Genomic DNA, 24,812 nt, shown 5'->3' on the forward strand with positions numbered 1-24,812 from the left:
GATTCTGATATTTATTGAGTCTGTGTTAGGCATAATTTCTAGTGGAGTCAATATTTACATGTGTAATTGTTTATATTATTACAAAATCAATAAAAAATTACTGAACTTAAAAAAAAAAATGTAACAGCCTGCGAGTAGTAGAAGCAGCGAGATTTTGATGATTTAGCCACTAGATTTAATTCGGTAAACTTTTTAGCTTTTTAAAAGACAAAACTAGGTTGATTTTGCCTATCAAATTGCGGCTTTAAACTTTGTGGCTAAATCTCACTACTGCCCGTAAGTCACAGGCTGTTACATTTGGGTCTTACATAAAGAGGATCTGGACTTAAATGAGAATGAAAAACAAAATATAAAGCCACTTGTAGTCCTTCATATTTTTAAGCATTTGTGAATATTACCAGTGGCTGATTTTACCTAGAGGCTGCAAGGGGTTGGGTATGAAATACCGGCAGTCGGGATGCCTACTGTCAAAATGCAGACAGCGGCATCCCGATGCTCGGTATCCTGACAGGTGTCAGGTAAGTATACTAACTTTGCCCCCTTCTCACCCTAACCCTCCCTTCGGTATACATTCGGGAAGCCGGCAGCCTTAATACCGACAGCCGGCTTCCCGACTGTCATATCCCGGCGAGGGTGAAATGCCGGGCGTCTAGATGTAGACGCCTGACATTTTCCCGACGCCGGGAGACAGGCACCCGGTATCCCGTTCGAAGGGATGCCGGGCGACGCGAGCGGACTGCCACGCGGGGGGGGAGGGTTAGGTTTCGGGCACCTGGGGGGGACTTAGAGTTAGGCACCCCCCGGGAGGGTTATGGTTAGACTAGGGGGAGGGAGGGTTAGGGTTAGGCACCCCGGGGGGGACTCAGGGTTAGGCACCCCCCGGGGGACTTAGGTTTAGGCAGCGGGGAAGGGGGGGGTTAGGGTTAGGCACTTAAAGGGGGGATTAGGGTTAGGCACTGGGGGGGAGGTTAGGGTTAGGCACCCCTATGGAGGGTTAGGGGGTTAGGTTAGGTTAGTAAGCATTTACCTATCGATGATCGACATTTCCAGCACTGTCAGCCTACCGCTGCCGGGAACTCTGCTTTTGTCGGCCAGGCGCTGCCGGGAATCGAACTCTGCTTTTGTCAGCCATGCGGCCGGCAGTATTTCATACCGATTCCCTCCCTTCTTGCACTTGACTTCCCATTGGACGCACTCCCTGCTAATCACAGCCAGAGAGGCAATTCCAAATGTTCATGCTGTAATAGGTAAATGAATTCCAGTGGTTCCTGCCGTTTAAGCTCTGAGCATGCTCATGCTGTTGTGTAATGCAGGATATTTTGTAGTTTATGCCTTGCGGATACTCAGTGTATTACAGTAAAATCTATCAAACATGGAATTCACCTTGTTTCTTAAAATAATTCCTAGTGAGTTAAACAAAACCTTATAAAATAAAAGCCATTTCCTATTGTACCCATGGGGAATTTCCTGCCAGCCGATTTGAGTCATGCCCTTATTATTATTATTACATTTTATTTATAGGCGCCACAAGTGGTCCGCAGCGCCGTATATACAGTAAAAGGGTACACAGAACATCACATTACAATACAGTAACCAAAATATAAACAGAACACAAGTAACAATTAGCAACACAATTCTCCATACACAGTACAGCTGGGAAGGTGAAGGCTGTCATAGAAGTGCTAGAGAAGAAGTCTGTGAGACAGTGGGGAGGAGGACCCTGCTCCTAGGAGCTTACAATCTAGGGGGCATATATCTTATGACAGATACTCTGTAGGTTTACTCCAAAAATGAAATTTTTTACAGCACTTTCAATGATTTTATGCCCATTCCTTACAGCTTTATTTTCAGCATGCAGAGCCATAACTAGACTTTTTGGTGCCCTGTGCCAGAAAGAGCATTGGCGCCCCCCTCATTTTTCAAAGGGACATAATGCACCCAAAAAAGGGCCATGGCTTCATGGGGAAGGGGCCAGGGAAGAGATAGGAGAGGCCAGGAGATGCTGGGGATGAAATAAAAGGAAGCTACAAGCAAGAATGATAATAAACAGAAATTTGACAGGCATAAAAACGGCCACCTGACCTGTGGCGCCCTGTGCGATGTCACCGGCCGAACTACCCTAGCTACGGCCCTGTCAGCATGTACCCCGAGGCTCATTTATAAACCCAACTGTCTCTTTATGCACCTTTATGACTGCCAAGCACATTTCATGGGGCAAACCCCAAAACTGCAGGACAGTAATGCTGGCCAGTGTTGTCCCCAGTGTCATACTGTAGTTACTGTAAATTAGCTGGTGATGGATCTCAATAGCTTGTTCCATCTCATCCGACTGGCTGTTGATTAGATTGTGGTCCTGTGACTGGGCGGTCACTGCATTAAGCAAAACGCTTTGTCATTGTTCATAGCCAAATGATTACTATGCTGCAGTATGTTCATCTTCCCATTCTAATACCCCTTTGGTAGCATGAAAGTGGTTGACTGAAGGTAACATTCCAGAAGCATGAATTGTTTGTGGCGGTATTGGAGCTTTTAAAGAAGGACCCGCTCTGGTCCCTTGGAGTTGTTGCTATTGCCAATTAGCATGCAGCCGAGTTCAAGTTACTTGTCCCACATAATTTAAGAAATTCATCTGAAAAGTTAAATCTTTATTGGCTAATTACTCTATTTAAATCCTCCAAGTGCATGATTATTTATTGGGAGGGGTGTACCAGAGGTTCTGCACTGTCCTGACTTTTTTACCTTACATTAAAGATTTTCCATACCTTTTCACCTGCTCAACGGGATGCTCACACAAAAAAACAGCAAATTTTGTCTGAAAATCAATTTTGAATTTGGAATTGAATTGCAATTTGCAGTTCACTATCAAAAAACCCAGGACCCAACTCGCACCTAATTGGATTGACCCCCTAGTCTGAATTTCAAGAAAGAGTCTCTGAAACCCAGTGAATATTATCCCTTTCACACTGCCAGCAAATAACTCGGGTTATTGCACATGAAAGCACAGCAACCCGGGTTATTGTGCAGTGTGAAAGGGCCCATTTGAAATAACCCGGCATTTTAACTCCGATAACGAGCAGGGTTGAACACGGGTTTAACCCGGCTCACGGTGCAGTGTGAACAGGTAAGCCGTTCACTGCATAGGAAGAGCCGGCACATGGAGATGATCTTGTCAACATTTTTGACCAACCCTTCTGTAGGGTAAGGTGTAGGGTGCAAGCGCAGAGTATTTGATGGTCCGATTTGCTTGATTATGGTGCCACCTCTTTGCAATGCTGCAATTTGCATCATCACAGTAATGGGAACAGTGTTATGATGACACATTTTGCCAGTCACTGCTAGTGCCAGGAGAATACACTGTGGCATAGAAATGTTGCTTATATCAAGGTATTTAGGTTGCAATAAACACAAACCTGGCACCATTACACTTTTATCACTATTATTATTTTCTTTTATGTATGTGGCACAACCAAGTGTCTGTAGCACCTTACATGGGAAAATGACACTAATACATACATAAGCTCATACATGCAAACAATACAATATCATCAAACAAACAGTACAAAGGGAAAATCAAACAGTGAGATATTTATATGCATATTTTTGTATGTATTGAACCTTGGGTGTCTATTCATCATCACTTAATCTATACAAAAGCAGGTGAAAATTTAAATTTTCACCTACTTTTGTATAAATTAAGTGGTAGGGCTATTCATCATTTCAGCCCCGATATGGACCGCTGTCCCCATGTACTAGTATGGGGACCTAACTTCATCATGCTCTGAAAATACAAAATTTTCAGGGCTTTACTGCGGGAACCTAAGATGGGAAGGATCCCTGGGTTGCGAAGAGGGAGCCTTTTGGTTCCCTCTGCCCCTGATCGGCTCCATCCAGCAGACGCCGGGCCTTTGTGCGCTTGTGTGAACCCCAGACTCGGTTGGCTGTTCCACTAAGAATTTGCATGGAAAGCTGATCTTCGGATCAGCGGTCTCCGTGCCGGAGCAATTTTGCCCCGATAATTAACATAATGAATAGGCCCCTTGGAGAGAGATAAAGTGGAGAGAGATAAACTACCAACCAATCAGTGCCAGTTTTCAAATACGGGGGAAGATTTATCAAAGCTTAGAGATAAAATGGAAAGAAATAAAGTACCAACCAATCAGCTCCTAACTGACAGGAGCTGATTGGTTGGTACATTATATCTCTCAACTTTATCTCACTAAAAGCTTTGATAAATCTCTGCAGTCTGTAAAATGACATAGTTGCTGCTTTATCTTTATTTCTCTCCAAGGCTTAGTACATATACCCCTAGACTAGAGCCTATACACCATTGAGTGACAGTTAATAACACTAGTATTAGCTTACCCAATGCCCTGGGACGATAGACAGTAAGGATCTGAGGGCCTGATTCAGAGCCGGACGCTATTTGCGCTCGCTCGTTCAGAAAAAGGGGCCGGCTATTTAAATTGAGCGCTCGCTCTTTGCGGTCTGTTGACGCCTTTATGTCTGAGCGAGTGAACGAAACATGCGCTCGCTATTTTGTAAAGACGCCCCCTGGCCGCTCGCATCATACGTCATCTCCGCTATTTATTTGATTAATCGAGTACATCGAAAGGCATCTGAACTGCTCGCAGTGCTTGTGGTAGGAATTTCCTACCGCAATCATGCGAACAGTTCAGGCTAAGAAACAACCAAGTGACGTGGTCGATGACGCTGCTTTGTTAATTATGCACACGCTTAAAACGCCCGTTTTGACCGTTTGGCACACCTGCGTTTGGATCACCACTCCCCGTTTTCAAGCACCTTCCCGTTACCACCCACAAACGCCTCACCCTGTCACTCAAATTAGCAGGCACTCGCTATTTAGTGAGCGCTCGATTTCCGACCGCAATGACTGGTTGGCGCATGCGCATTATGACCCATACACATGCGCAGATGTGCGAACATCGCTCGGAGCGAACGAGCGGCCGCATACAAGCGGCTCTGAATCAGGCCCTGAGTCGCCGACTGTAAATGGGAGCACACTTTTGACAGGGATAATGCAGGTTAAGATTTGAAAGGGTCCTGCCTGTTAGATCCTGCATTGTTGATACACGGTGGGATAGGTCCATGGATTCATACAAATTATATGCCATAGATAGTGTGATCCTCTGGGTAGTGTGAAACAACACAAACTGGAAGTCATTAGGCTAGACAGTATTTTTCCAATTCACCATTGTATGCACTTCTTATCCTACTCCACCTTCTTTTTTATTGATAGGAGTGGAATTCGATAGGGCTGCCAGCAGCTGCTGTACCCAATATGTATGTTGCATTCAACTGTTGACTGACAGTAGACCATTATTTTGCCTACCCAAGTTGTGTCATCCTCTTTCAAAGTTCCATTTCTGACCACAGGACCACTACTGGCTGCACATTATGTGGTTAGTGGATAAACCAGTGATACTGTCATACATGTAAACCCCAAGTTGTTACATTAATCTCAGCACATCTACCTCACTCTACTGTGTGGAATTTAAATCGGTTTCTCACTCTATGAAATGCATACACACACACAATCCACCAGTTACTACTAACCTTCCAGGCCTAGATCTACAGTAAATAGCATTTTCTACACATATGATGCTGCTGAATATTTTGCAGGCAGTTTTATGGAAATACTAGCTGCACTTAATAATTTGGAGACTCAGTGAATTTCACAATTATTATTATATCTTGATTTTATCTGTAAATAATAGTATAGTACAATTTATTAACTAGTCCTCCAAATGTCAACTAAAAATGTAAACCTGTCTATTAACACATTTTTCAAACTGGAATGTATTGGAATGTACTCCCCTGATGAAATGCGTTGGAAATGGTGATGTCTGCTTGGAGACGTCCTTATATGGAGCCACATCAGGGAACACTTATGTAAGGTTGGGGTGTAGTTGGCATCGTGGCGCACACAATGCAGGAATCCCGACAGGAGTCAGAATCACGATTCCAGAAACCTGCCGTCTGTGATCCCTACGGTAAGTGTTAGGTTTAGGCACTAGGTGGAGGGTTAGGATTAGGCTGCGGGAGGGGAGGGTTAGGCTCCGGTGGGGGAAGGGTTAGGGTTAAGCTGCGGGAGGGGGGGGGTCAGGGTTAGGTTGCTGGAAATGTGGATTAGGATTAGGGCCTCCCCCTAAGTAGCAAGGGTTATGGGAAGGGTTAGATTACTTACCTCCATACGTTGGGATTTCCACCGTTGGGATTCCGGCGCTGGGATTCTGACTGCTGGCATTGTGTGCGCTGGGATCGTGTACCCTACCCGTGAGGTCTGCAAGGAGCTGCATAGTTTGCCCCAGACGGTGAGTGTCCAAACATGTTAAAATAGATATAATTTTTTTTTTTGCAAGGAGCTAGGAGCACTTTTTAATAAATTGTATTACACTATCTGATGCCCCCTTATTTTCTATTAACAGATTCTGACGCCTATTGAGACTGGGCTACAATAAGTTCAGCAGCAGATTTTTTAACAATCCAAGCGGTATGGACTTATATTGATGAATTTGTGTAGCCTTTTAATTAAGTTTATGTGTAGCCTTTACTACTGGAGCCTGTCTGGAGGAGATTGATATCTCCTGTTGATTGAATACATTTATTTTCAGCATTTATTTTCCTCTACATTATTCTTTCTGAGAAAAGTGCCATACTTTTAATTCACTGCACTGGTGTCATACAGTATGTCAGGGCCTCTCACACGAATGATGGAAGCTGCACCATTATTCATAGTGGACTTTGCATGTCATTTCATGAATCAATCCAGCAGAAATGATCATTTCGGGAAAAATGTGAATGTGCATTAGTATTGTTTCCTGACATAAGACAGTTGTTAAAATATTAGTGTTTCTTAGCTATTATCTCCAAAGTATCTCAAGTTAATCACTCCTCACAGTTTTCTAAGCTTTTATCACATATTTGAAATACCTTATGGGAAATGTTTTCCGTAGAATTTTTTTGCATGGAAAATAAATATACTACGGGGAAGATTTTTCAGAGCTTGGAGAAAGATAAAGTACCAACCAATCAGCTCTTTACAGGTTGCACTTGAAAAATGAAAAGTGACAGTTAGGAACTGATTGGTTAGTAGTTTATCTCTCTCCACTTTATCTCCCTCCCCCTATAAAAATAATACAATTTCCACAGGTGGAACAATGCAGTAACTACAGCATAACAACATACAGGAGATTGTTAATTATGTTTCACAACTGTTCCGTCTGGTGCTCCCACCACCGGCGTATCTATAAAGGTCCAGGGGGGCTCACACTGCACACCTTGCCCCCATAGCTTTACTTACCTCCTGTCTGCTGCATGTGCAGATCTGTGGCTTCTGTTTTTTTTTCCTAGGACGGAGGGGTCCCGCGGTCTAATGACCCTGGCACCAATGTTAATCACTGGTCTGGCATGGTCGCATCGTTTGCGACCACACCAGACTGTCCGTTATCGGAGCAGGTCGCAAATGATGCGACCAGTCATACACAGTGTGGGTGGCTGCAGGAAGAGAATCTTCCTTCCGGTCCCTCTGCTTCCCTGCACCCTCCCCTAGTGTCTGCTGTGTTGACGATCACTGCCGATTGGTCAGCACAGCAGGACCCAGCGGCTGCAGGGATTAGCAGCCGTTGGGGAAAAGCTCATTTCTCCCCCCCCTCAGTCTCTAGTGCGTACCTGGTAGCTGCAGCCGCTGGGAAAAGGAAAGTTGTGATGTTCCCGATGTTCCGTTGATGGCGATCCGATATACCGATGTTTGAAAAAACTTTTTTTCACACATTTAAAAAAAAAATATATATATATTTTTTTGTGAAATCATTTTAGATAAGTCAAAATACTGTACATGTTCTTCCCCTATTTCACTCATAAAAAAACCCAACAATTTCTGTGCGGTTTTCAGAAAAAAAAATTGATTAATTAATCTAACTTTTTGTTAACTTTGTTTTTGTTTTTTAATTACATCTGCTAGACGCAGTGCCTGATTAAGGTTTCCGGACACCCTAAGCTAATACACTTAGGCTAATGTATCACCATATGTAATGCTGCTAAGCACAGAGCACAATGTGTATGCATGCTCAGGAAATCTCCATTCATACTGTGCATGGGTAGGTAACAAAGGTTATACATTTTATTAAGTGGCATCTACTGATCTAATAATGTTTGTAGAGTGTGAAGGAGATTTTGGCTTCTGGGAAATGCAAGGAACACTCTAAACCTATTTGAATGCAGCTTTTCAGGCTACCCAGATGGTGCTTTAGCGCCCAGATGGTGCTTTAGCGCAGTGGCTTCCAAACTGTGCGCCGTGGCACCGTGGGGTCTGCCACATGCCGGGGAACAGTCAGCGCCACCGTCATTCTAATGTGGAACCAGTCGCGAACCAATGGAAGCTTGCGGACTGCGGCTCCAAACTCACACTTGCAGCTACCTGGGCCCCCCCTCGGCAGCCTCTCCTTGGCGCCCCCTCAAGTTCAGCGCCCGGGGCACATGCCTCCTTAAAAAAAAACCCTAGATGCGGCCCTGTGGCGGCTGGCCCGATGAAGCGGTATGTTAACACTTACGGCTGCTGGCAAGGGACATAGAGAAGGTGGTGGTGATTTACAAAGTTCCCAAGCCAGTGGCACAGGGCTGCCAAGGAGGCTCAGCCACGTGTGGTCAGTGGAGCCAATATTCACAATTGGCATCGATACACCTACACACCATTGGCCATGCCCCGTACCAGGGACGTAAAATTGGCATGCTGCTGGCCAGTATTGCTAAGCCAGCCAACTAAGTAACGCATAACTGCCTTGCCGACATTTTAATGATAAATTAGGCTGATAGGAGATGTAATATCGTAGCTATAAATGGGTTGGCGCCGGTATTTAGACCGTTGGCATCCTGCACGCTGGTATGCCGACTACATCCCGCTATAAGCAGCAACTGAAAACCAGCACTATGACATATTGTTAATATTTTATTATGTTATTCACTAACATTTATTTATACACGGCCACCAGAGTCCATTGTACTTTACAAGTGGGAATTATGTCGTTAAGTCTTATTAACCTGACACTAAATACATAGAAAAAAACAACTCTTAAGAAAAAGCAGACTATAGGTTCCAAAATGAACACAACAATTAAACTGAAAGTTTTATCTGGATAAAGTATTGGCATACTGTCCTCTCATTATAATATAAGCCCCATGCAGTGGTGTATCTTTCAACGATGTACAAATTATTACACAAATTGCATACCATTCAGCTACTGGGATTCTTTCTGGTTCTCCTTGGCAATGAAGCTGGCTAGTTAGCAGAGGGAAAGATAAATCATTCCTGTGTACAGCGATGATATAATCTGTGATGTCATAGGACGCGTGATTGGCATTCCCATGCATCCAAAATATGTTTTTCATTTTAGGATAAACTCAGATTTTGGATTAGAATCAGATGGTCAAGGTTAGGGCTGAGACTTTGGACTACGATGAGCAACATAAATAGATTAAAATTGATGTCAAACCTCCTTTATACACACAGAATCCCAATGGCCCTTATAGATATTCCACGACTAGTTTCCAGGAGACCCCAAGAAAGTCTAAACCAAAAACAGAAAGATAAAGCTGGGCGCACACTTTATATTATCACCAGCGCCGTACAGGATGGCAGTGTGCCCTGTGCCTACCCTGCCCCCTAAACCCATAACATCATGATGTCATGTCTAGGGGGCTGGGCTGTCGGCTCTGGCAAGGAGAGCAATGTTCAGAGCGTCCAAGGCACTGTAGTATCGCTACAACATGCAGGTGCCTTGGGCAGGGCCCTGTGCCCTCTGCGACGGCACCCTTGAACACCCCTAGGTACGGCCCTGATTATGACCCTTCTGATACGTTCCCTTTTTCTTTTAAAGCTTGCAAAGAATTAACAGGTGAAAGTTGTTACAAGATGGTATGTAGGTGACAAATGATCAATAATCAGATTGTCTACTGTGATTTTCTTTTACGTTGATGAAGAATATGTTTTACAATTAGCAATAACGATTCTGCACTTATACTGCAAATATCTTTCTGCTCTGTCCGATTAAAATTGTATTAAGTAAAAATAATTGGCTGTTTTTTTTATGATCAAATTCAATAAAATAAATAAAGGTTGATATAACAAGAATGCCACCCCCGAGAAAATGTGAGCATGTTGGTCGCCTAGGCTGGGCTCTGTAGTGTGTATTTCGTACATGCAACTGCTATATAACCATTGTTGGCAGGGCATGGGCAGCATAGACTGTGTAATGGGCAGCATCGCTGAGTCACAGCACTGAGGTCGTGGGTTCGATTCCCACTATGGCTTTAACAGTGTGGAGTTTGTATATTCTCCCTGTGCTGTCGTGGGTTTCCTCCGTGTGTTCCAGTTTCCTCCCACACTCCAAAAATATACTGGCAGGTTAATTGGCTCCAAGCAAAAATTATCCCTAGTGCATCTGATAGGGAATATAGAGTGTAAGCTCCACTGGGGCAGGGACTTATGTGAATGGCCAAATATTCTCTGTAAAGCGCTGCGGAATATGTGTGCGCTATATAAATAACTGGTAATAGATATTTGCACGTGCCGTTTTACTTTTAAGGGGGTATGCCTGTCTTCAATATTGAGTTCCCCAGTGCTATGCAAAATGGTGTTTTGTTGTTGGAGTGGGTATACATTCATAATGTCGATCAACATTCAATATTTTTGACATTCACCATGTCGACAAAAAGAGAATGTTGATATTGTGAATGACGACAAAAGAAGGCCAACAGCCAATTTTTGCACAATTTTAGACTAAGGGTTAGGCTGCGATTAGGGTGAGGAATAGGCTCAGATTAAGGTTATTCTTAGGGATACTCACCACGCCAATGAAAATCAACAGGGCCGACATTCTGTCGGTCGACGTTCACAATGATGACATTCTGTCTGCATTATGACTGTTGACGGTTTAAATGTTTAAATTCAGAATATGTTCACATCCCGATGTCGACATCCTGAATGTCGACATTTTGTACCACACCCCTGGAGAGGGCATGGTCAGACACTATTGAGTGCATGGCAGGTCTGGCCACCAGTCACATCTGGGTATTATGTTTCCAGCCTCCCCATCTGAGGCGTCACTGTTTGTGACTGCTTGTTATGTTATTTTCTATTCATATTTCATAAAACATTTTATTGGTCTTTATTGTATACAAAGACTGGATTTAGCATCAACATTTCCAAAACGAATCCAGTTCCACGTTGTTTGCACCACTATTTAATTTGTGATCTATTTTCAGCCTATGGGTTCCCTGCAGCTAAAATGCAAGGGGCATCTAGTTTAGTGAGTATGAATGAGTAGTACATAAACTTGTAATTGATGGAAGCAGAGCTCTGACGCTGTTTGTCTCCTGGCGCTCGCTACATCTCCATGACTCACGGCAGTGTTTTAATTGAGGCACTTTCAGTGTATGCACTATCACAGGTTACATTTTCTGGTTTAGCAATCTGCCCACTCACAGTTTGTTGTTCGTTGATGATTGAGATATTATATTCAGCTCCTGATATATCCCTCTTGACATATCTGGGTTTCATTGAGTAGTCTGCTTGACTCAATTAACCTAGCAAAATGTCACCTTATGGTTAATTACCTCTTATATATCAGATACAGAAGAGGATCCTTGAGACCTTTTTCATGATGTCAAGGGCATCCTACATGCTTACAAGGTAAATTCTATATTGGACTTTAAAATAGAAATAAAATCATTAAGCAAAATCTAAATAAAACTAAATATTATTATAGTTTATTTCTAAAGCAATGACTAATGTGTGTATATGTAGTGTACTAGTCATGTTTGCATCAATATTGAAACCATATAAAAGCGCTACAAATTCATATAAAAGGAGAGAAATAGTAATACAATTAACAAATTTTAATCACACATATAAAGGAAGATAAAAAATAATCCATTTAAGGTTTTTCATTAAAATAAATCACAAAGATAACACTTTCAAGTTCAACTATGTACTATGAACTAAGGGCCTGATTCAGACCCGCTCGCTAAGCCACGATCGCTCACTATGGGCGATTATTGCCCGTCTGCACATGCGTATGCATCGCAATGCGCATGCGCAAGCCACTCACAGCGTCCGGGAATCGTGCGCTCGTAGCACAAAGACTGAGCGCTACTTTGAGTGACAGATAGTGCCGTTTGTGGGTGGTAACAGGGGAAGGTGGTTATGAACGGCGGAGTGGTGCTGCGAATGCAGGCGTGTCTGGGCATCTAAACGGCGTTTTATGGGTTTGCATAATTAGCATGGAGGCGTCATTGTACACGTCGCTTGGTTGTATTCCAGCCTGCAGTGATCGCAGTGCTTGCGGTGGGGTAGGGTCGACCTCAAGGGCTGCGTCCAGCTCCGATGGCTCTCGATGGTCATGATTATTCATACACTTCCTGGAGATGACGTGTGTTAAGAAAGAAAAGTGGGCATCTTTATACCGGCGTGCACTCACTCTGCCGTCACTCTCTAAGACATAGAGGGCGTCCTTACACCAGACAGTGTGATCGCGGCATTTGCATACCCGGCCCCTTTTGGCTGCGAGAGAGCGCAGCTTAGCGTCCGGGTCTGAATGAGCTCCTAAAAGTTTTTTGAGCATATTTATAGAGTGCCCATATCTGGGAATCACATGGACGGTTCAATCGAACATATTAATAATCCAGTCTAATGTGATATTACCGACTATGTGGTAGAAGAAATTCGGGTCCAATTAGCGATGTTCCAAATAAGCAGGAGTCCAGCGCAGATGAATGGAGTCCCGGTCCCACAGTGAGTAAGCTGGAAATCCCAATATAGCAGAGCAGTGAAGTGATGTGATGATATAGCTGCTGATGACAGTGTCCCGCTGGCCTTCCTCCAGGTGATCCAGTATTCAGCCTCCTAGTTATGTTTGCATGTCTGATTTGCTTTGGCCTGATTCAGAGAAGGGGTGGAGGCAGTGGGCCGGGAAGAGAGGGGGGCATGCTACAAGGCCAACCGTCGGCATCCTGACTCTCTAATCCCTGCAAGGGTCTAATGACAGGCATCGAAATCCAGAAGCCTGTAATTTTACCTACGTCGGAAGTCTGACGCCCGGCATCCCCATCGAAGGTAAGCCGGGCGCGGACAGCCGCGTGAGGGGGGGTTGGGTTAGGGGCTCCCGGGGGGGACTTAGGGTTAGGCAGCCCCCCAGGAGGGTTAGGGTTAGGCTTGGGGAAGGGGGGTTAGGGTTAGGCACCCCCAGGGGGAGGTTAGGGCTAGGCACCCCCGGGGGACTTAGGGTTAGCCTGCGTGGAAGGGTGGGTTAGGTTTAGGCACTTAGAGGAGGGTTAGGCACTTGGGGGGGAGATTAGGATTAGGCACTCCTAAGGGAGGGTTAGGGGGGGAGAACGGTTAGCGATACTTACCTTAATTAACAATCGGGATTTTCACCCTTGCTGGGCTGCCACTGTCGGGATTTGATCTAATTCCGTGCAGATTGCCCCATACATTTTCTTGTAATATCATGGTATGATACTACAAGAAAATGTATGGTGCAATCTGCACAGCCAATAGAATTACAAAAATATGAGGGGGGGAGATTATAATTTATGGGGGTTAAGTATGAGCCCTTTATAATATTTTTTTTAAATAGAGGGGCCATTACGCATAATATAGGGGGGCATTACAATCCTTACATAATATAGGAAGGTTATTATAATTATTAAATAATATGGGGGGGCATATTATAATTATTAAATAATATGTGGGGGGCATTAAAATGAAGATAAAAAATATTTAAAGTATACCTGCCGCTGGCAATATAATTATTACTACAGGTTGAGTCTCCCATATCCAAAATGCTTGGGACCAAGGCTATTTTGGATATCAGAATATTCCCTATTTTGGAATATTTGCACACCATATTGAAATGTCTTATGAATAGGGCCCAAATCTAAACACAGAATGCATTTATGATTCATATACACCTTATACACACAGCCTGAAGGTAATTTTATACAATACTTTCAATAATTTTGTGACACAAACAAATTTTGTGTACATACATGAAATTCATTTATGTTTCATATACAGCTTATACACACAGCCTAATTTTATACTTTATTTTTAATAATTTTGTGCCTTAAACAAATTTTGTGTACATTGAACCATCAAAAATCAAAGACTTCACTATCTCAGTCATGCTAAAAATATTCCGTATTTCGGAATATTTGGATATGGGAGACTCAACCTGTAATATATATGGAGCCACTATATTACTAAAAGATGGGTGGTGATTGGGGGTGTGTGTGTGTGCAATATTATTACATTTCTACACTACTGTGGTCAAATTATTTTATGGCAGCAATTTGAAGAGGAGTAAGTTTAATATTTTTATCTATTATTTTTTACACAGGGTTTTAAGATAAAACGTGTTGCATTTTTGCATTTTTCTTTTTTTTTACTCTGTTTTTGCAAACCACAGGTTGGTACATTTTGCAATTTGCATTTTTTAATAAGGAAAAATTTGGTTGTTTAGTAAAATTAAGATTTTTGGACTCTTTTACAGCAGTTTAGCCTTTACAAAATCATTAAATGAATTATTAAATAATATAGTTTTAAAACCGCTGTGGGAAAAAAACGCCCAAAAAAGTTGGTTTTACTAAACCAAGTAAATCTTGTCCTATAACTTTATATTCCCTTGGAGGTGGCGGAAATTAGTTCTCAGCCTACACTGAGCAGGATGCCTTCCAGATCCAATTTATATGTGCAAAGTACATTTACAAAAGCATTTCCACCAATGTAATAAAAGCAGTAAAATATATGATAGCGGCAAATATAATGGAGACTGTCCCAATGTCCCCTCACTTTCATCATTTATTTAAGACACAATTGAGACTGGAACAAGCAGTATTTTAAGCAAACATTGCAATGTTAAAATGAATGCACTAAAGTAATGGTTGACAGGAGGACTTTTGAATTGAGGTTTTTAATCTTTTACTGCACAAACATTCTTATTTCCAACTACTTGTGCAATTCTGCAAAGTAGACTCATGCTGAGTTGGGTGGAGGGCAGGCCTTTTTGCTTAGTGTTTAGCAATCAAGTTTCGTTGTACGACACATGCCCACAAAAAAATGTATAAGGTCATAGGCAGATCTGACATTTTCCACTAGGGAAAGCCATCAGTGGGTTGACCATTGGTGGCCAACATTGATGGTGCCATCCGTAATTACTGTTGATGGCACAAAACCACCTACTATGAACCATAAAATCAGCTAGGTGGGTGGGGCTTAGTGGGACGCCTGGGAGTGGGGCTCAGCTCTATTCGTCTGGAAGAAGAAAAACCGGTTGATTCCCAGTCTGCCATCGATGGCGGAGAACTATTGGATATCTGCCATCGTTGGCAAACCTATTGACTATCGGTAGTTAGCTACGGATGGTTGTTAACTATTGATGGTAGATGGCCATCTCTAATTTGCACCCTCCGCTTGGGGAAGTGTAACAGGGAACGGGAATCGCAGTCCGCGCACAGTAAGGGCTTGTTCGGGTAAGTGTGAACTGAGGCAGAGCCACACGGAGACACCAGCCAGTAACTATATCACTTATGGATGTCAGTGCTAGTGTGAATATACTGATGACAACAGTTTTCAGCACTAGCTAGCTGCTTTTTGGCTAGCTAGTGCTGATAACCATTGCCTGATAGCGAATTCACCTCTAAAGCAGGGGCAGAAGTATGGGAGACAATGGAGGCGCCTGCCGCCGGGCACCAGCTCTGAAGGGGCACCTCCTCCATTGTCCACAACATATTCACCCCACTTAAAGCTGTAACTATGTACCCGGAGTGTACTGTCACAGCCGCCCAATACATGGCACCCCTTCCCGGCACCTGAGAAGCCACCATACACTAGTGGAGAACTCCTTGTCAGACCATCAGCTGCTGCCTTCATCTATCTATAGCCTGTCTGCATGCGAATTGCTACAATACAGTGTCAGCGGCTGTGACGGGTGTGGGGGTGTGTGATTTGCACCAAATTATAACTTGCCTCCGGGCGTCTGGGATGAAGTTATGCCACTGCTCTAAAGCTGATAGGTGGATTTTTCACTGCTCATGCCTATTTGATTTTTTGGTTGTATTGTAGAATTTATATTTTGCTACTTTCATTCATACATGGGTAGTAAGATAATACCTGCTGCATTATAGAGGGTTGTTTTTGTGAATAATTTATATCAAACATAATAGTGAATGCGCATTTTGCGAACATAGCAAATGTAAAACAAATGTTTCTGAGCTTATGACCTGGTTGGGCGTCAGAGAACCTTGGTGTAGGTAATCCTGGCACAAAACTGGACCATATGATACTGGTGGAGAGCTGGAATCATCTTGGGATCCCTCTGACTCAGCATATGGGCTTAAAAATACACTGTTTAATGTGCTGCTTTTTTATCTTTTTATGCATATGCTGCCAGCTCAGCATTTGCCCCAGAGGGTTTATTTTTGTAGCAGAGTTTATTTTAAACATGGTCTCCCCTGCAGAAAAGCCAGCTGTACACATGCAACAGGAATAGTAGTGGAGTGGATATATTGAAGCAGGATGGGGATAGATGTGAGAAAAGAAAAAAGGGAAAGGCAAACCCCCCCCCCCCCCCCCCCAAAAAAAAGCCCCAGAAGGTAAGGGGAAAAATGAGAGTAAAAGGAAACACACATACTACAATGCTGCAGTAATATAATTACAGACATTAAAACCTGGGAGATATCCCTCCCATTGAAACACCATGTACTGTAGTTTTGGTACAGTCATATTTAGCTGCTCCCACCCACTCTACCACTGCAGTCTCTACCTTCATATAAGAAGGGAACAGTCACAGATTGATCTGACAGTTAATTAATGGATCATGCATTAAAACTAGAGATGTGCGCGGACCCCATGTTTTGGTTTTGGTTCTAATTCATCTTTGTGTTTTGGTTTTGGCAGAACCACCCTCAAGTGGTTCGAAATTGGTTTTGGTTTGGATTTAGATTCCTTAAAAATAGATAAAAATCAATAAAAAATCGACAAACAGCTAAATTCATGTCATTTGGACCTGTTTATATGCATTCCAAAACAAGAGTTCATTTTTTAACTCCGAGTTTCTAACTGGCAGCAAGCCCCGAGCCGGGACTCTGTTCTACCACAAACCACATAGTGATTCTAAACTGGGACTCGATGCGACTTGACTGTATTTGTATTTCAGGGAAACCGAATTGCACATCTATAATTACAACTGCATCTATAGATCTGTTTATGAACAGTCCTGAAGATAAGTAGCCCCAGCCATAAAGAACAATGAGCGCTTTTCTGAGGCTTTAGGAGGGTTAGCAGATAAATACCAAAACGGAGCTCTGACACAGAAGTGATGGACCGCTGGGACCCGGAAGACTCTGGGCCGAAATGTTGTCATTTTAATGTCGACATTTCATAGCTGTCTACATAATGAATGTCGATATGGTTAACGTCAGCATTATGACATTGTTGACCCAACCTGTCTTTACTATCAACAGGCTTTTGCACCAACCCTATCCTTAGTGAAAGAGACCTGACTGAAATCAAGCCGATCTATGCATACACTCACCTCTCAATACAATGGCTCACACTTGCTCCTACATGACCACGATCCGCCCTTGATACACCTAGATTACAAGTGGCCACCCATTGGTTGCCCAATTACAATCACTCAGTTTGCAAGAGGAAATGCTTCTGGGATTCATGTGTCTTGTAGTTGCTCCAAGTTGCGTATGTTGGGCTTGGATGCATGCACGCTGAAAAAATTTACAGGATCCGTCCTCAAATCGGACGTGCGTACGTCTCTAAATCAGCCCCAGAATGTGCTGTCGGAGGTTATTTAATAAATAAAAAAGAAAAAAAATAAAATGAGAATTTTTTACATTGCTGTAATAAAATGGTAAAGATAAGAGCATACTGTATAATGTACCTCATGTTCCTCTGGCATGAAAAGGATTCGAGGAATTTTGAGATTGCTTTATAGACACTTTCTGCTCAGCGAAGCATGAAAATAGGATTACTTAGCGATGGCCTCTTATTTATGGCCTACACGCTCAGCCTGCTGTTCATCGATTATTTGAAAAACCCCAGTAATCGTTGCTTTTCTCTGTGCTTGATTCTAGGTCAGTGCAAAAAGATTGTGGCTCCCGAGTCTGGCTCCTTACACATCGTGCATGGAAATGGCTCTTCACTTGGGACAGTTATTAGGTTTCAGTGTTCCTCTTCATATCAATTGGTCGGAGAAGAATTAACGACATGTGTCTGGAAAGGAAACAGCTCCTTGTGGACGGCTGGATCCCCATCTTGTAAATGTAAGAAAGATATTTCACTTTGTTGTGTTTTTCTACTTGGAATTTTACGATTAATACTGCAATGGCAGGCCTAATATTTTATATATTTATTTTTACTATGTAGCCCATAAATACTCAACTAACTGCTGTATTTTTGCTGTGATTAGACCAGAAGACGCTTCAGTGTCTGAAGACAATGAAACATTGCAGGACGGCGAGGTGGCGGGGCATACACACATAGGTTCCACCTCCGAGTGCTGTGGGTCTTTGAGCACCAGCAATATATTTCCTGTCCCTGTCAATAATCATTCCTAAGTATAGAATTCTTCAGTCACATGGGGAGGGGGAAGCTTAGAGCACTCCATTCATTTTTAAAACATGGCTCCCAGAATATTGCATGCAAACTGATTTGGCCCAGCATTCAGCACTGTGGAAATTGGAAATTATGACATTTTGGGTTTAATTTTGTAAAACGTCTGAAGATCAAACGTGGAGTCGCTCCCCCTAGCAACCAATCAGATTCCAGCTGCCATTTCCTAGAATATACCTGATAATTGATAGGTAAAATCTGATTGGTTGCTGTGGGCAACACCCCAAATTTTGCTTTGTGTTTTTTAGAAGTTTGAGTAAATTTACCCTTTTGTGTAAGTACTGTAGAAGGATGGTAATAGAGGTGTTGTATCTAAAAGGGTGGAATGGACCCACATATATATACTGAGCACCTACAGAGCCTCCGACATGGCCCCATCCAATAGGTACAAAATGTTCTACTTGTGGATTCCCACCTAATTTTGATTCCAGTCACATGTGTTGAACCAGCTAATTGCTGAAAAGTGTTTTCAGCCCTTTCCAGGAGCAGAACATTTTGTACCTGGTGGAAGCGGTCATGTTGGAGGGTCTGTATCCAAACTCTCTTTTGTGGAGTGGCTGCAGTATGAAGTCAGAACTCACATTAATAGAAAATAAATGTTTCTGGTGCTGGAGTCACACAATAGTTTTAAGATTTGAGCCTTTAAAGTCAATTCCACTTTTTAAACAAACTTTTATGAACAATAATAAAGGATCTATCCCCTTCAGCAGACGCTTGGTAGTGGTCTTAGTTGAAATGAAATCTCAGCTGCATGCAATCCCTCAGTGTGGCCGGTCATCATGCAGGCAGACAAATGGTCATCAAAGCTCCAGGGGGAGATGTATCAAACCTTCTAGAGAAATAAAGTGGAGGAGTTGCCCATAGCAACCAATCATCTTCTAACAGTCATTTCATAAACTGTGGTAGATAAATGATAGCTACAGTAGAAGCTGATTGGTTTCTATGGACAATGGCCCTCATTGAGAGGCTCTCGCAAGAAGCGAGCGCTCGTTCTGAATGAGGGGGGCCGCTTGTATTTTTAAGTGTGGCCTCCTGGTCACTAGCTAAGCTGTGAGTTACCACCCACAGCTTTAGTGACCGACCAGGTTGATGGTTGCGATGGTTAAGACCATCACGACCATCTGGGCTTGAGACGAGACCCTAAGGTTGGGTCTCGGCAACCGCAAGCCCCAGGGAGCTTCCTGCTCTGATTGAGTAGGAAGCTCCCCACTGACATCACTGCTGATGTCAGTGCGGCCGCCCACAAAACGGCAGGCGTTCCTTAAGGAACGCCTCCGTTTGTGAAACCACCCCCCCGCCACGCCTACAAAACGGGCCGAGCTGTCGATCAACATCGACAGCCGGCCCTTTTGTAGTGAGCTCCGGAGCGAGAGAGTTTCTCTCTCGCTACGGGGCTTGCGCACGTGCAGTGCGGCCGCTGCACGTTCGCAGGGCCTAAACATCGACCCGGTTGCAAGCGCTCAGCGCTTGCGACCGGGTCTGAATGAGGGCCAATGTCTGTACGTTCTCTCTCTCAAAGGTTTGATACATCTCCCTTCCAGTCCCGATGATAAACATACTGTGACTTTCAGGTCTGTACAAAATCAACTTACATAATTTTCTTTTTTTTCAGGGAATATACAATATTCCAGGGAATAATACAATATCCCACATCAGATGTTCTAAAGTCATGTACACTTTTATCTATGAAATAAAATCTTAATTAATGCTACATATGAATTTTAATAAACATCATGTTTTCATGTAATTTATCATACGGCTGGAGAGCGAAGGCTGTCTTTCTATATCACTGACTCATCGCTTCTCTCCCCATCTGTCTCTGCTGACTGTAACTCACAACACAAAAAGGTTAAGTGCAGAAAAACATTTGAAAGTCCTAAAAAAAAATTTAAATAGACACTGCCAAAGAAAACAAATAATAATTGAATATTAAAATAAAAGAACAGGTAGGACCTGTCACAACAGTATATGTATATTTGGTAGAGCTTACAATCTTAGTGAATGGTTGCCAACATACAAGTACTGTAGAACTGATTATTCTCATATAAAAGCACATGGGTGGCTTTAAAACATTATAGATAATAATTTGTCTACATGACTATGTGAAAAAGACTGGTGTTGCTTGTTATTTATTCCCTTTCCCTCTAAGGAGTATTAATGCCCGAGGGGGCCCGAGTGCAGCGAGCCCCCACCTCTGAGCAGCGTGCACCCCCAGCCCCGTATATACTTACCTTGTGCCGGCAAGAGGGTCCCTCCTCCTCTGGGGCACCATTTTCATAATTTATTGCATGATTGTGTCTCCTTTTCCTAATTCTTTAACTCTCTGCCTACTGGAATACCGGGGAGACCATCTATGGCTGATATGGCAGGTGGAGAAGTTCAATTCCAGCCAAATACTGCCAGGAAAGAAGCACCCAAGCCTTTTGATGTTTTTTATTTGGTACGCACCTTTATTGAACATATAACACAAAGATTACATACTCTACACTAGCAGGTGCTAATCCTCCCACCCCATCCCATACAACCCTGGGGCTATTCAATTGCCGCCTGCGATAAGCCAGCAGGGTGCACTTAATGCAGATTCTGTTCACCTCGTCCTGAGGCTCTAACAGAAATCCACGTTTGTAGGGCTTTTTGCCATCGCAGACGGGTTAACCCATAGCTCCGGGTACTTATCCCGCGGAATCCATGGGTTAACCCGTGTTAACTGTGCAATGAAAAGGCTTGTAATTAAAAAGCTCTGGACATAAAAGTTTCCCTTTTCCTTGTTCGGTAAGGTATGGAGCCTAATTGAATGTGCCCCTTTGGTACACCAACCAAACTATCTGAGAATAGGTGGCCATCCATTCAACTGGGGAGTGTATCAATCACATAAGTGATATCTGGAATTTTATGAGAGCATTGTATATTTTATTTTTGTACTTAAAGTGAACCATTTGTACTAGCGTCATATAGCTAGCTAGCATAAACTAAATATATTCTGCTGCTATGGCACTGTATCCTTGCATAAAATGAATTCAGGCATGATATTTGAGCCAACCTCCTATTTGCGGCCCTGCCTAATTGCGTTTCAAGTGTAGTATGTTAGTGACTACTATACTAATATACAAGTGGTGCAGATCAGGGCCTAGTGTTCTTAATAAACAGACACTGGTGCCCAGTAATTATCCTAATTAGGCCTAATGCCAGCCTATGATTCAGGCCTAATGCCCAATATGCAGCCAGGGAAGATGCAGCCTATGCTCTCCCCAATTAGTCAACTTCTCAGGGCACAAGAGGGGCACCACGAGGAAGCTCTTTTTCATGGGCGCCTCCTATGTGTCAGCCCATTTCTGCAGTGGTCAACAGTTTTCTTTATGGATCATCAGCTCATGCGAATAGGGCATGTGCCCCACTTGCCTCACTCTTGTTATGCCACCGTATACCCCCTGTGGTGAGGTGGAGGCTCTCCTCCTATTTCACTAAGTAATTAGGCTACTCTGGAAACTTTAAACTGTTGGCAACTATGATTAATGTGTCTCCCTTCACTTGCTTACAAGGTGCTGTTATAAGTCACCTTTACATCTACACTGAGAAATTGTGAAATGAGAAATGTAGAAAAGAGAATGATCCATTGGATGGAGCTGTACAAAACAACATATTCATTATGTACTTCATAAGGGTACACATTTATTTATGCTTTAAACTCTTCTCCAGTTATTTACCTTATAAAGGTACATACAGTAGAAAAGAAAGGAGGGGATGAAGATAGATATAAAATAAAGCAAATAACTGCAACAAATGACTGTAATACATATCTAGTGCTTGTGTACAATACTATTAAATGAAAAGATGTTTGTTCATGGTTTATTTATTTATTAGTCTATTTTAAAAACCAAGTTAATCTACTACTGGGCATAAACACACATAAAAGCATGTGTTATGGAATTTTATATTCGATCTTAACTCATTCTGCCCTCAATGGTGTCTCAGTGTTCTCCCCAGAAACAGCCTGCCGTCCAGCACTTTCTCCCGCCGACCCCCCAACCCCTGCTGTGGAACGCTGGCCTCTGAAGTGACCGGAGGCTAAAGAAGCCTCCGATCACTTCAGAGGCCAGCGTTCCCAGTGATGCACTGTGCGGGTGATGACGTCACCCGCGACGTGAGGAGCCTGCCCCGCATGCCTGCTGGATCTAGTTAGATACAGTCAGCGCGAGGCAGCGACGAGCGGGAGAGCGGCCAGCAAATAAAGGTAAGTGCTGGGGCTGGGGCCAGGACCAGTCTGGGGGCACTATTTAAGTCTGGGGGCACTGCATAAAGGGGCCAGCCTGGGGCACTATTTAAGCCTGGGGGCACTACATAAGGGACCAGTCTGCGGGCACTGCATAGGGGCACTACTTCAGCCAGGGGGCACTGCATAAGGGCAAAAGCTAAACTACAGGGGGCAATGCATAAAGGGGAAAACTACGGTGGGCACTGTATAAAGGGCACAAATACAGGGGGCACTGTATAATGGGCACTTTTGACTAAGAGCCAGTGGGGGAGCAGCCTGAGACCTGTCGGGCTGGAATGGTAAGAGAGATAACCCTTTTTCCGGCGCGCGCATAATTGCGAAGGCCCCCACCTGGCTATTTTTGGATGCCACCCGGCTGGAAATAATTTCTGGGGAGAACACTGTGTCTGTGTCTTACCTTAGCAGAGAGTAGACATTGGAGTGGTGCTTCCCTTTCTTGCATCACTCCCTGGATGTACAGAAGTCTAAGTGACAGGCTTGCAGACTCCTAATGAACAGAAACAATTCATACATATTGTGGGCACGCTCAATGATATCACAGCAAACACAACAGTCTCATTTGAGGCAGTAAATGCCTCGTAAAGTGACCTTGGTGGTTTGTAATGGTATCATGTGTCGACATTCATAATGTTGACACAAGAATGTAGAAAGTTTCTGAATATTGACAGTCAAAATGTCTACATGGTCGACATTAATCAATATGTAGACGTGTATTTAGGCCGGTAATGGGTAAAATGTCGACACATTCAGAATGTGGACATTTAACATGTCGACACCAAAATGTCGACATACTGTTATTTGTTATTTTTTAAGTTTAGGGTTAGGCTAAAACAGCAAAAAAAAAAACATATGTTGTCATATTGGCGAAATGTATGAAATACACGATGGTGTCGTCATGTTAATTGTTGACAATCTGGTCGTGTCGACATTTTAACCGTGTCTGAATGTCGACAAGTCACTCCACACCCTCTGTGATAAATGTATGAGAAAATACTGCATTCCACTCTATTGTTTAACTGAGCTACAATGGAAAGTCAGAGCAATAATTATTTGTGCATTTTACAGTTATGTAATGTAATTAAAGAAAGTAAATAAATCTTTGTGAACTGAATGTATTGCACTGCTAACATTCATAATGCATACTTATAGCATTCCCACCTGGAATATGTAATAATCATTTTATTTATGCAGTATAGCGCTCTTCTCCAATAGGGCATGAATTTAGTTTCATTTATTTTTAACCTGCGGTTGTGGTCTCCTGAATCTATGCATATATCATTTTAATAGCACCTAAATGCAATATAAGATTTTCTGAGACCTCAGTATACATGTACGTTTATCACCTGAGGCTATTTAGCATGTTGTTTGTAATCAATATCTGTCACAAGGTAGCCGTGAACATTAGTGATATAAAAATAGGGTCAAGCTTAAGAGCTGCCTTAAGGACAATATCTACTTTGAATGGCATCCAGAATTCAACATCATTTTTCACACTAATGGCTAAACCAAGGCTGTGCCATTGAAATAATGTAGGAAGTTAAACAATGGCTGAAAGATTAAATGGCTTTTCCATTGTGACTGCATGGACATAATGTATTTGCTGTTTTATAGCTCTATCGAAATATGATACCTTTGGATTTAAAGTGGCCGTCATCGCCTCCATCGTCAGCTGTGCCATAATCTTGTTGATGTCAATGGCTTTTTTGGTGTGCTGCCTGGTGAAATGTGTGAAGAAGAGTGAGAGGAGGCGTTTGGAAAGGTGAGGCTGGGAACAATACAGAGGAGTGTTTATTATTATTGGGTCCTACATTTCTTGGAAATAAAAAGACTTCCTATACC

General features: G+C 43.0%; 1 protein-coding gene across 1 annotated transcript in view; it reads left to right on the forward strand.

Annotated features, from left to right (window-relative positions):
• The window catches only part of SUSD3 (sushi domain containing 3), a 113,467-nt gene that overhangs the window by 55,129 nt on the left and 33,526 nt on the right, over positions 1-24,812 (forward strand). Inside the window, exons 2-3 of the mRNA XM_088478696.1 lie at positions 18,163-18,351; positions 24,585-24,732. Of these exons, the coding sequence (XP_088334822.1) occupies positions 18,163-18,351; positions 24,585-24,732 (337 nt within the window). The remainder of the gene's footprint in view (positions 1-18,162; positions 18,352-24,584; positions 24,733-24,812) is intronic.

The sequence above is a fragment of the Taudactylus pleione genome, unplaced genomic scaffold (genome assembly GCF_031769625.1).
Source record: "Taudactylus pleione unplaced genomic scaffold, aTauple2 ptg000217l, whole genome shotgun sequence".
NCBI lineage: Eukaryota > Metazoa > Chordata > Amphibia > Anura > Myobatrachidae > Taudactylus > Taudactylus pleione.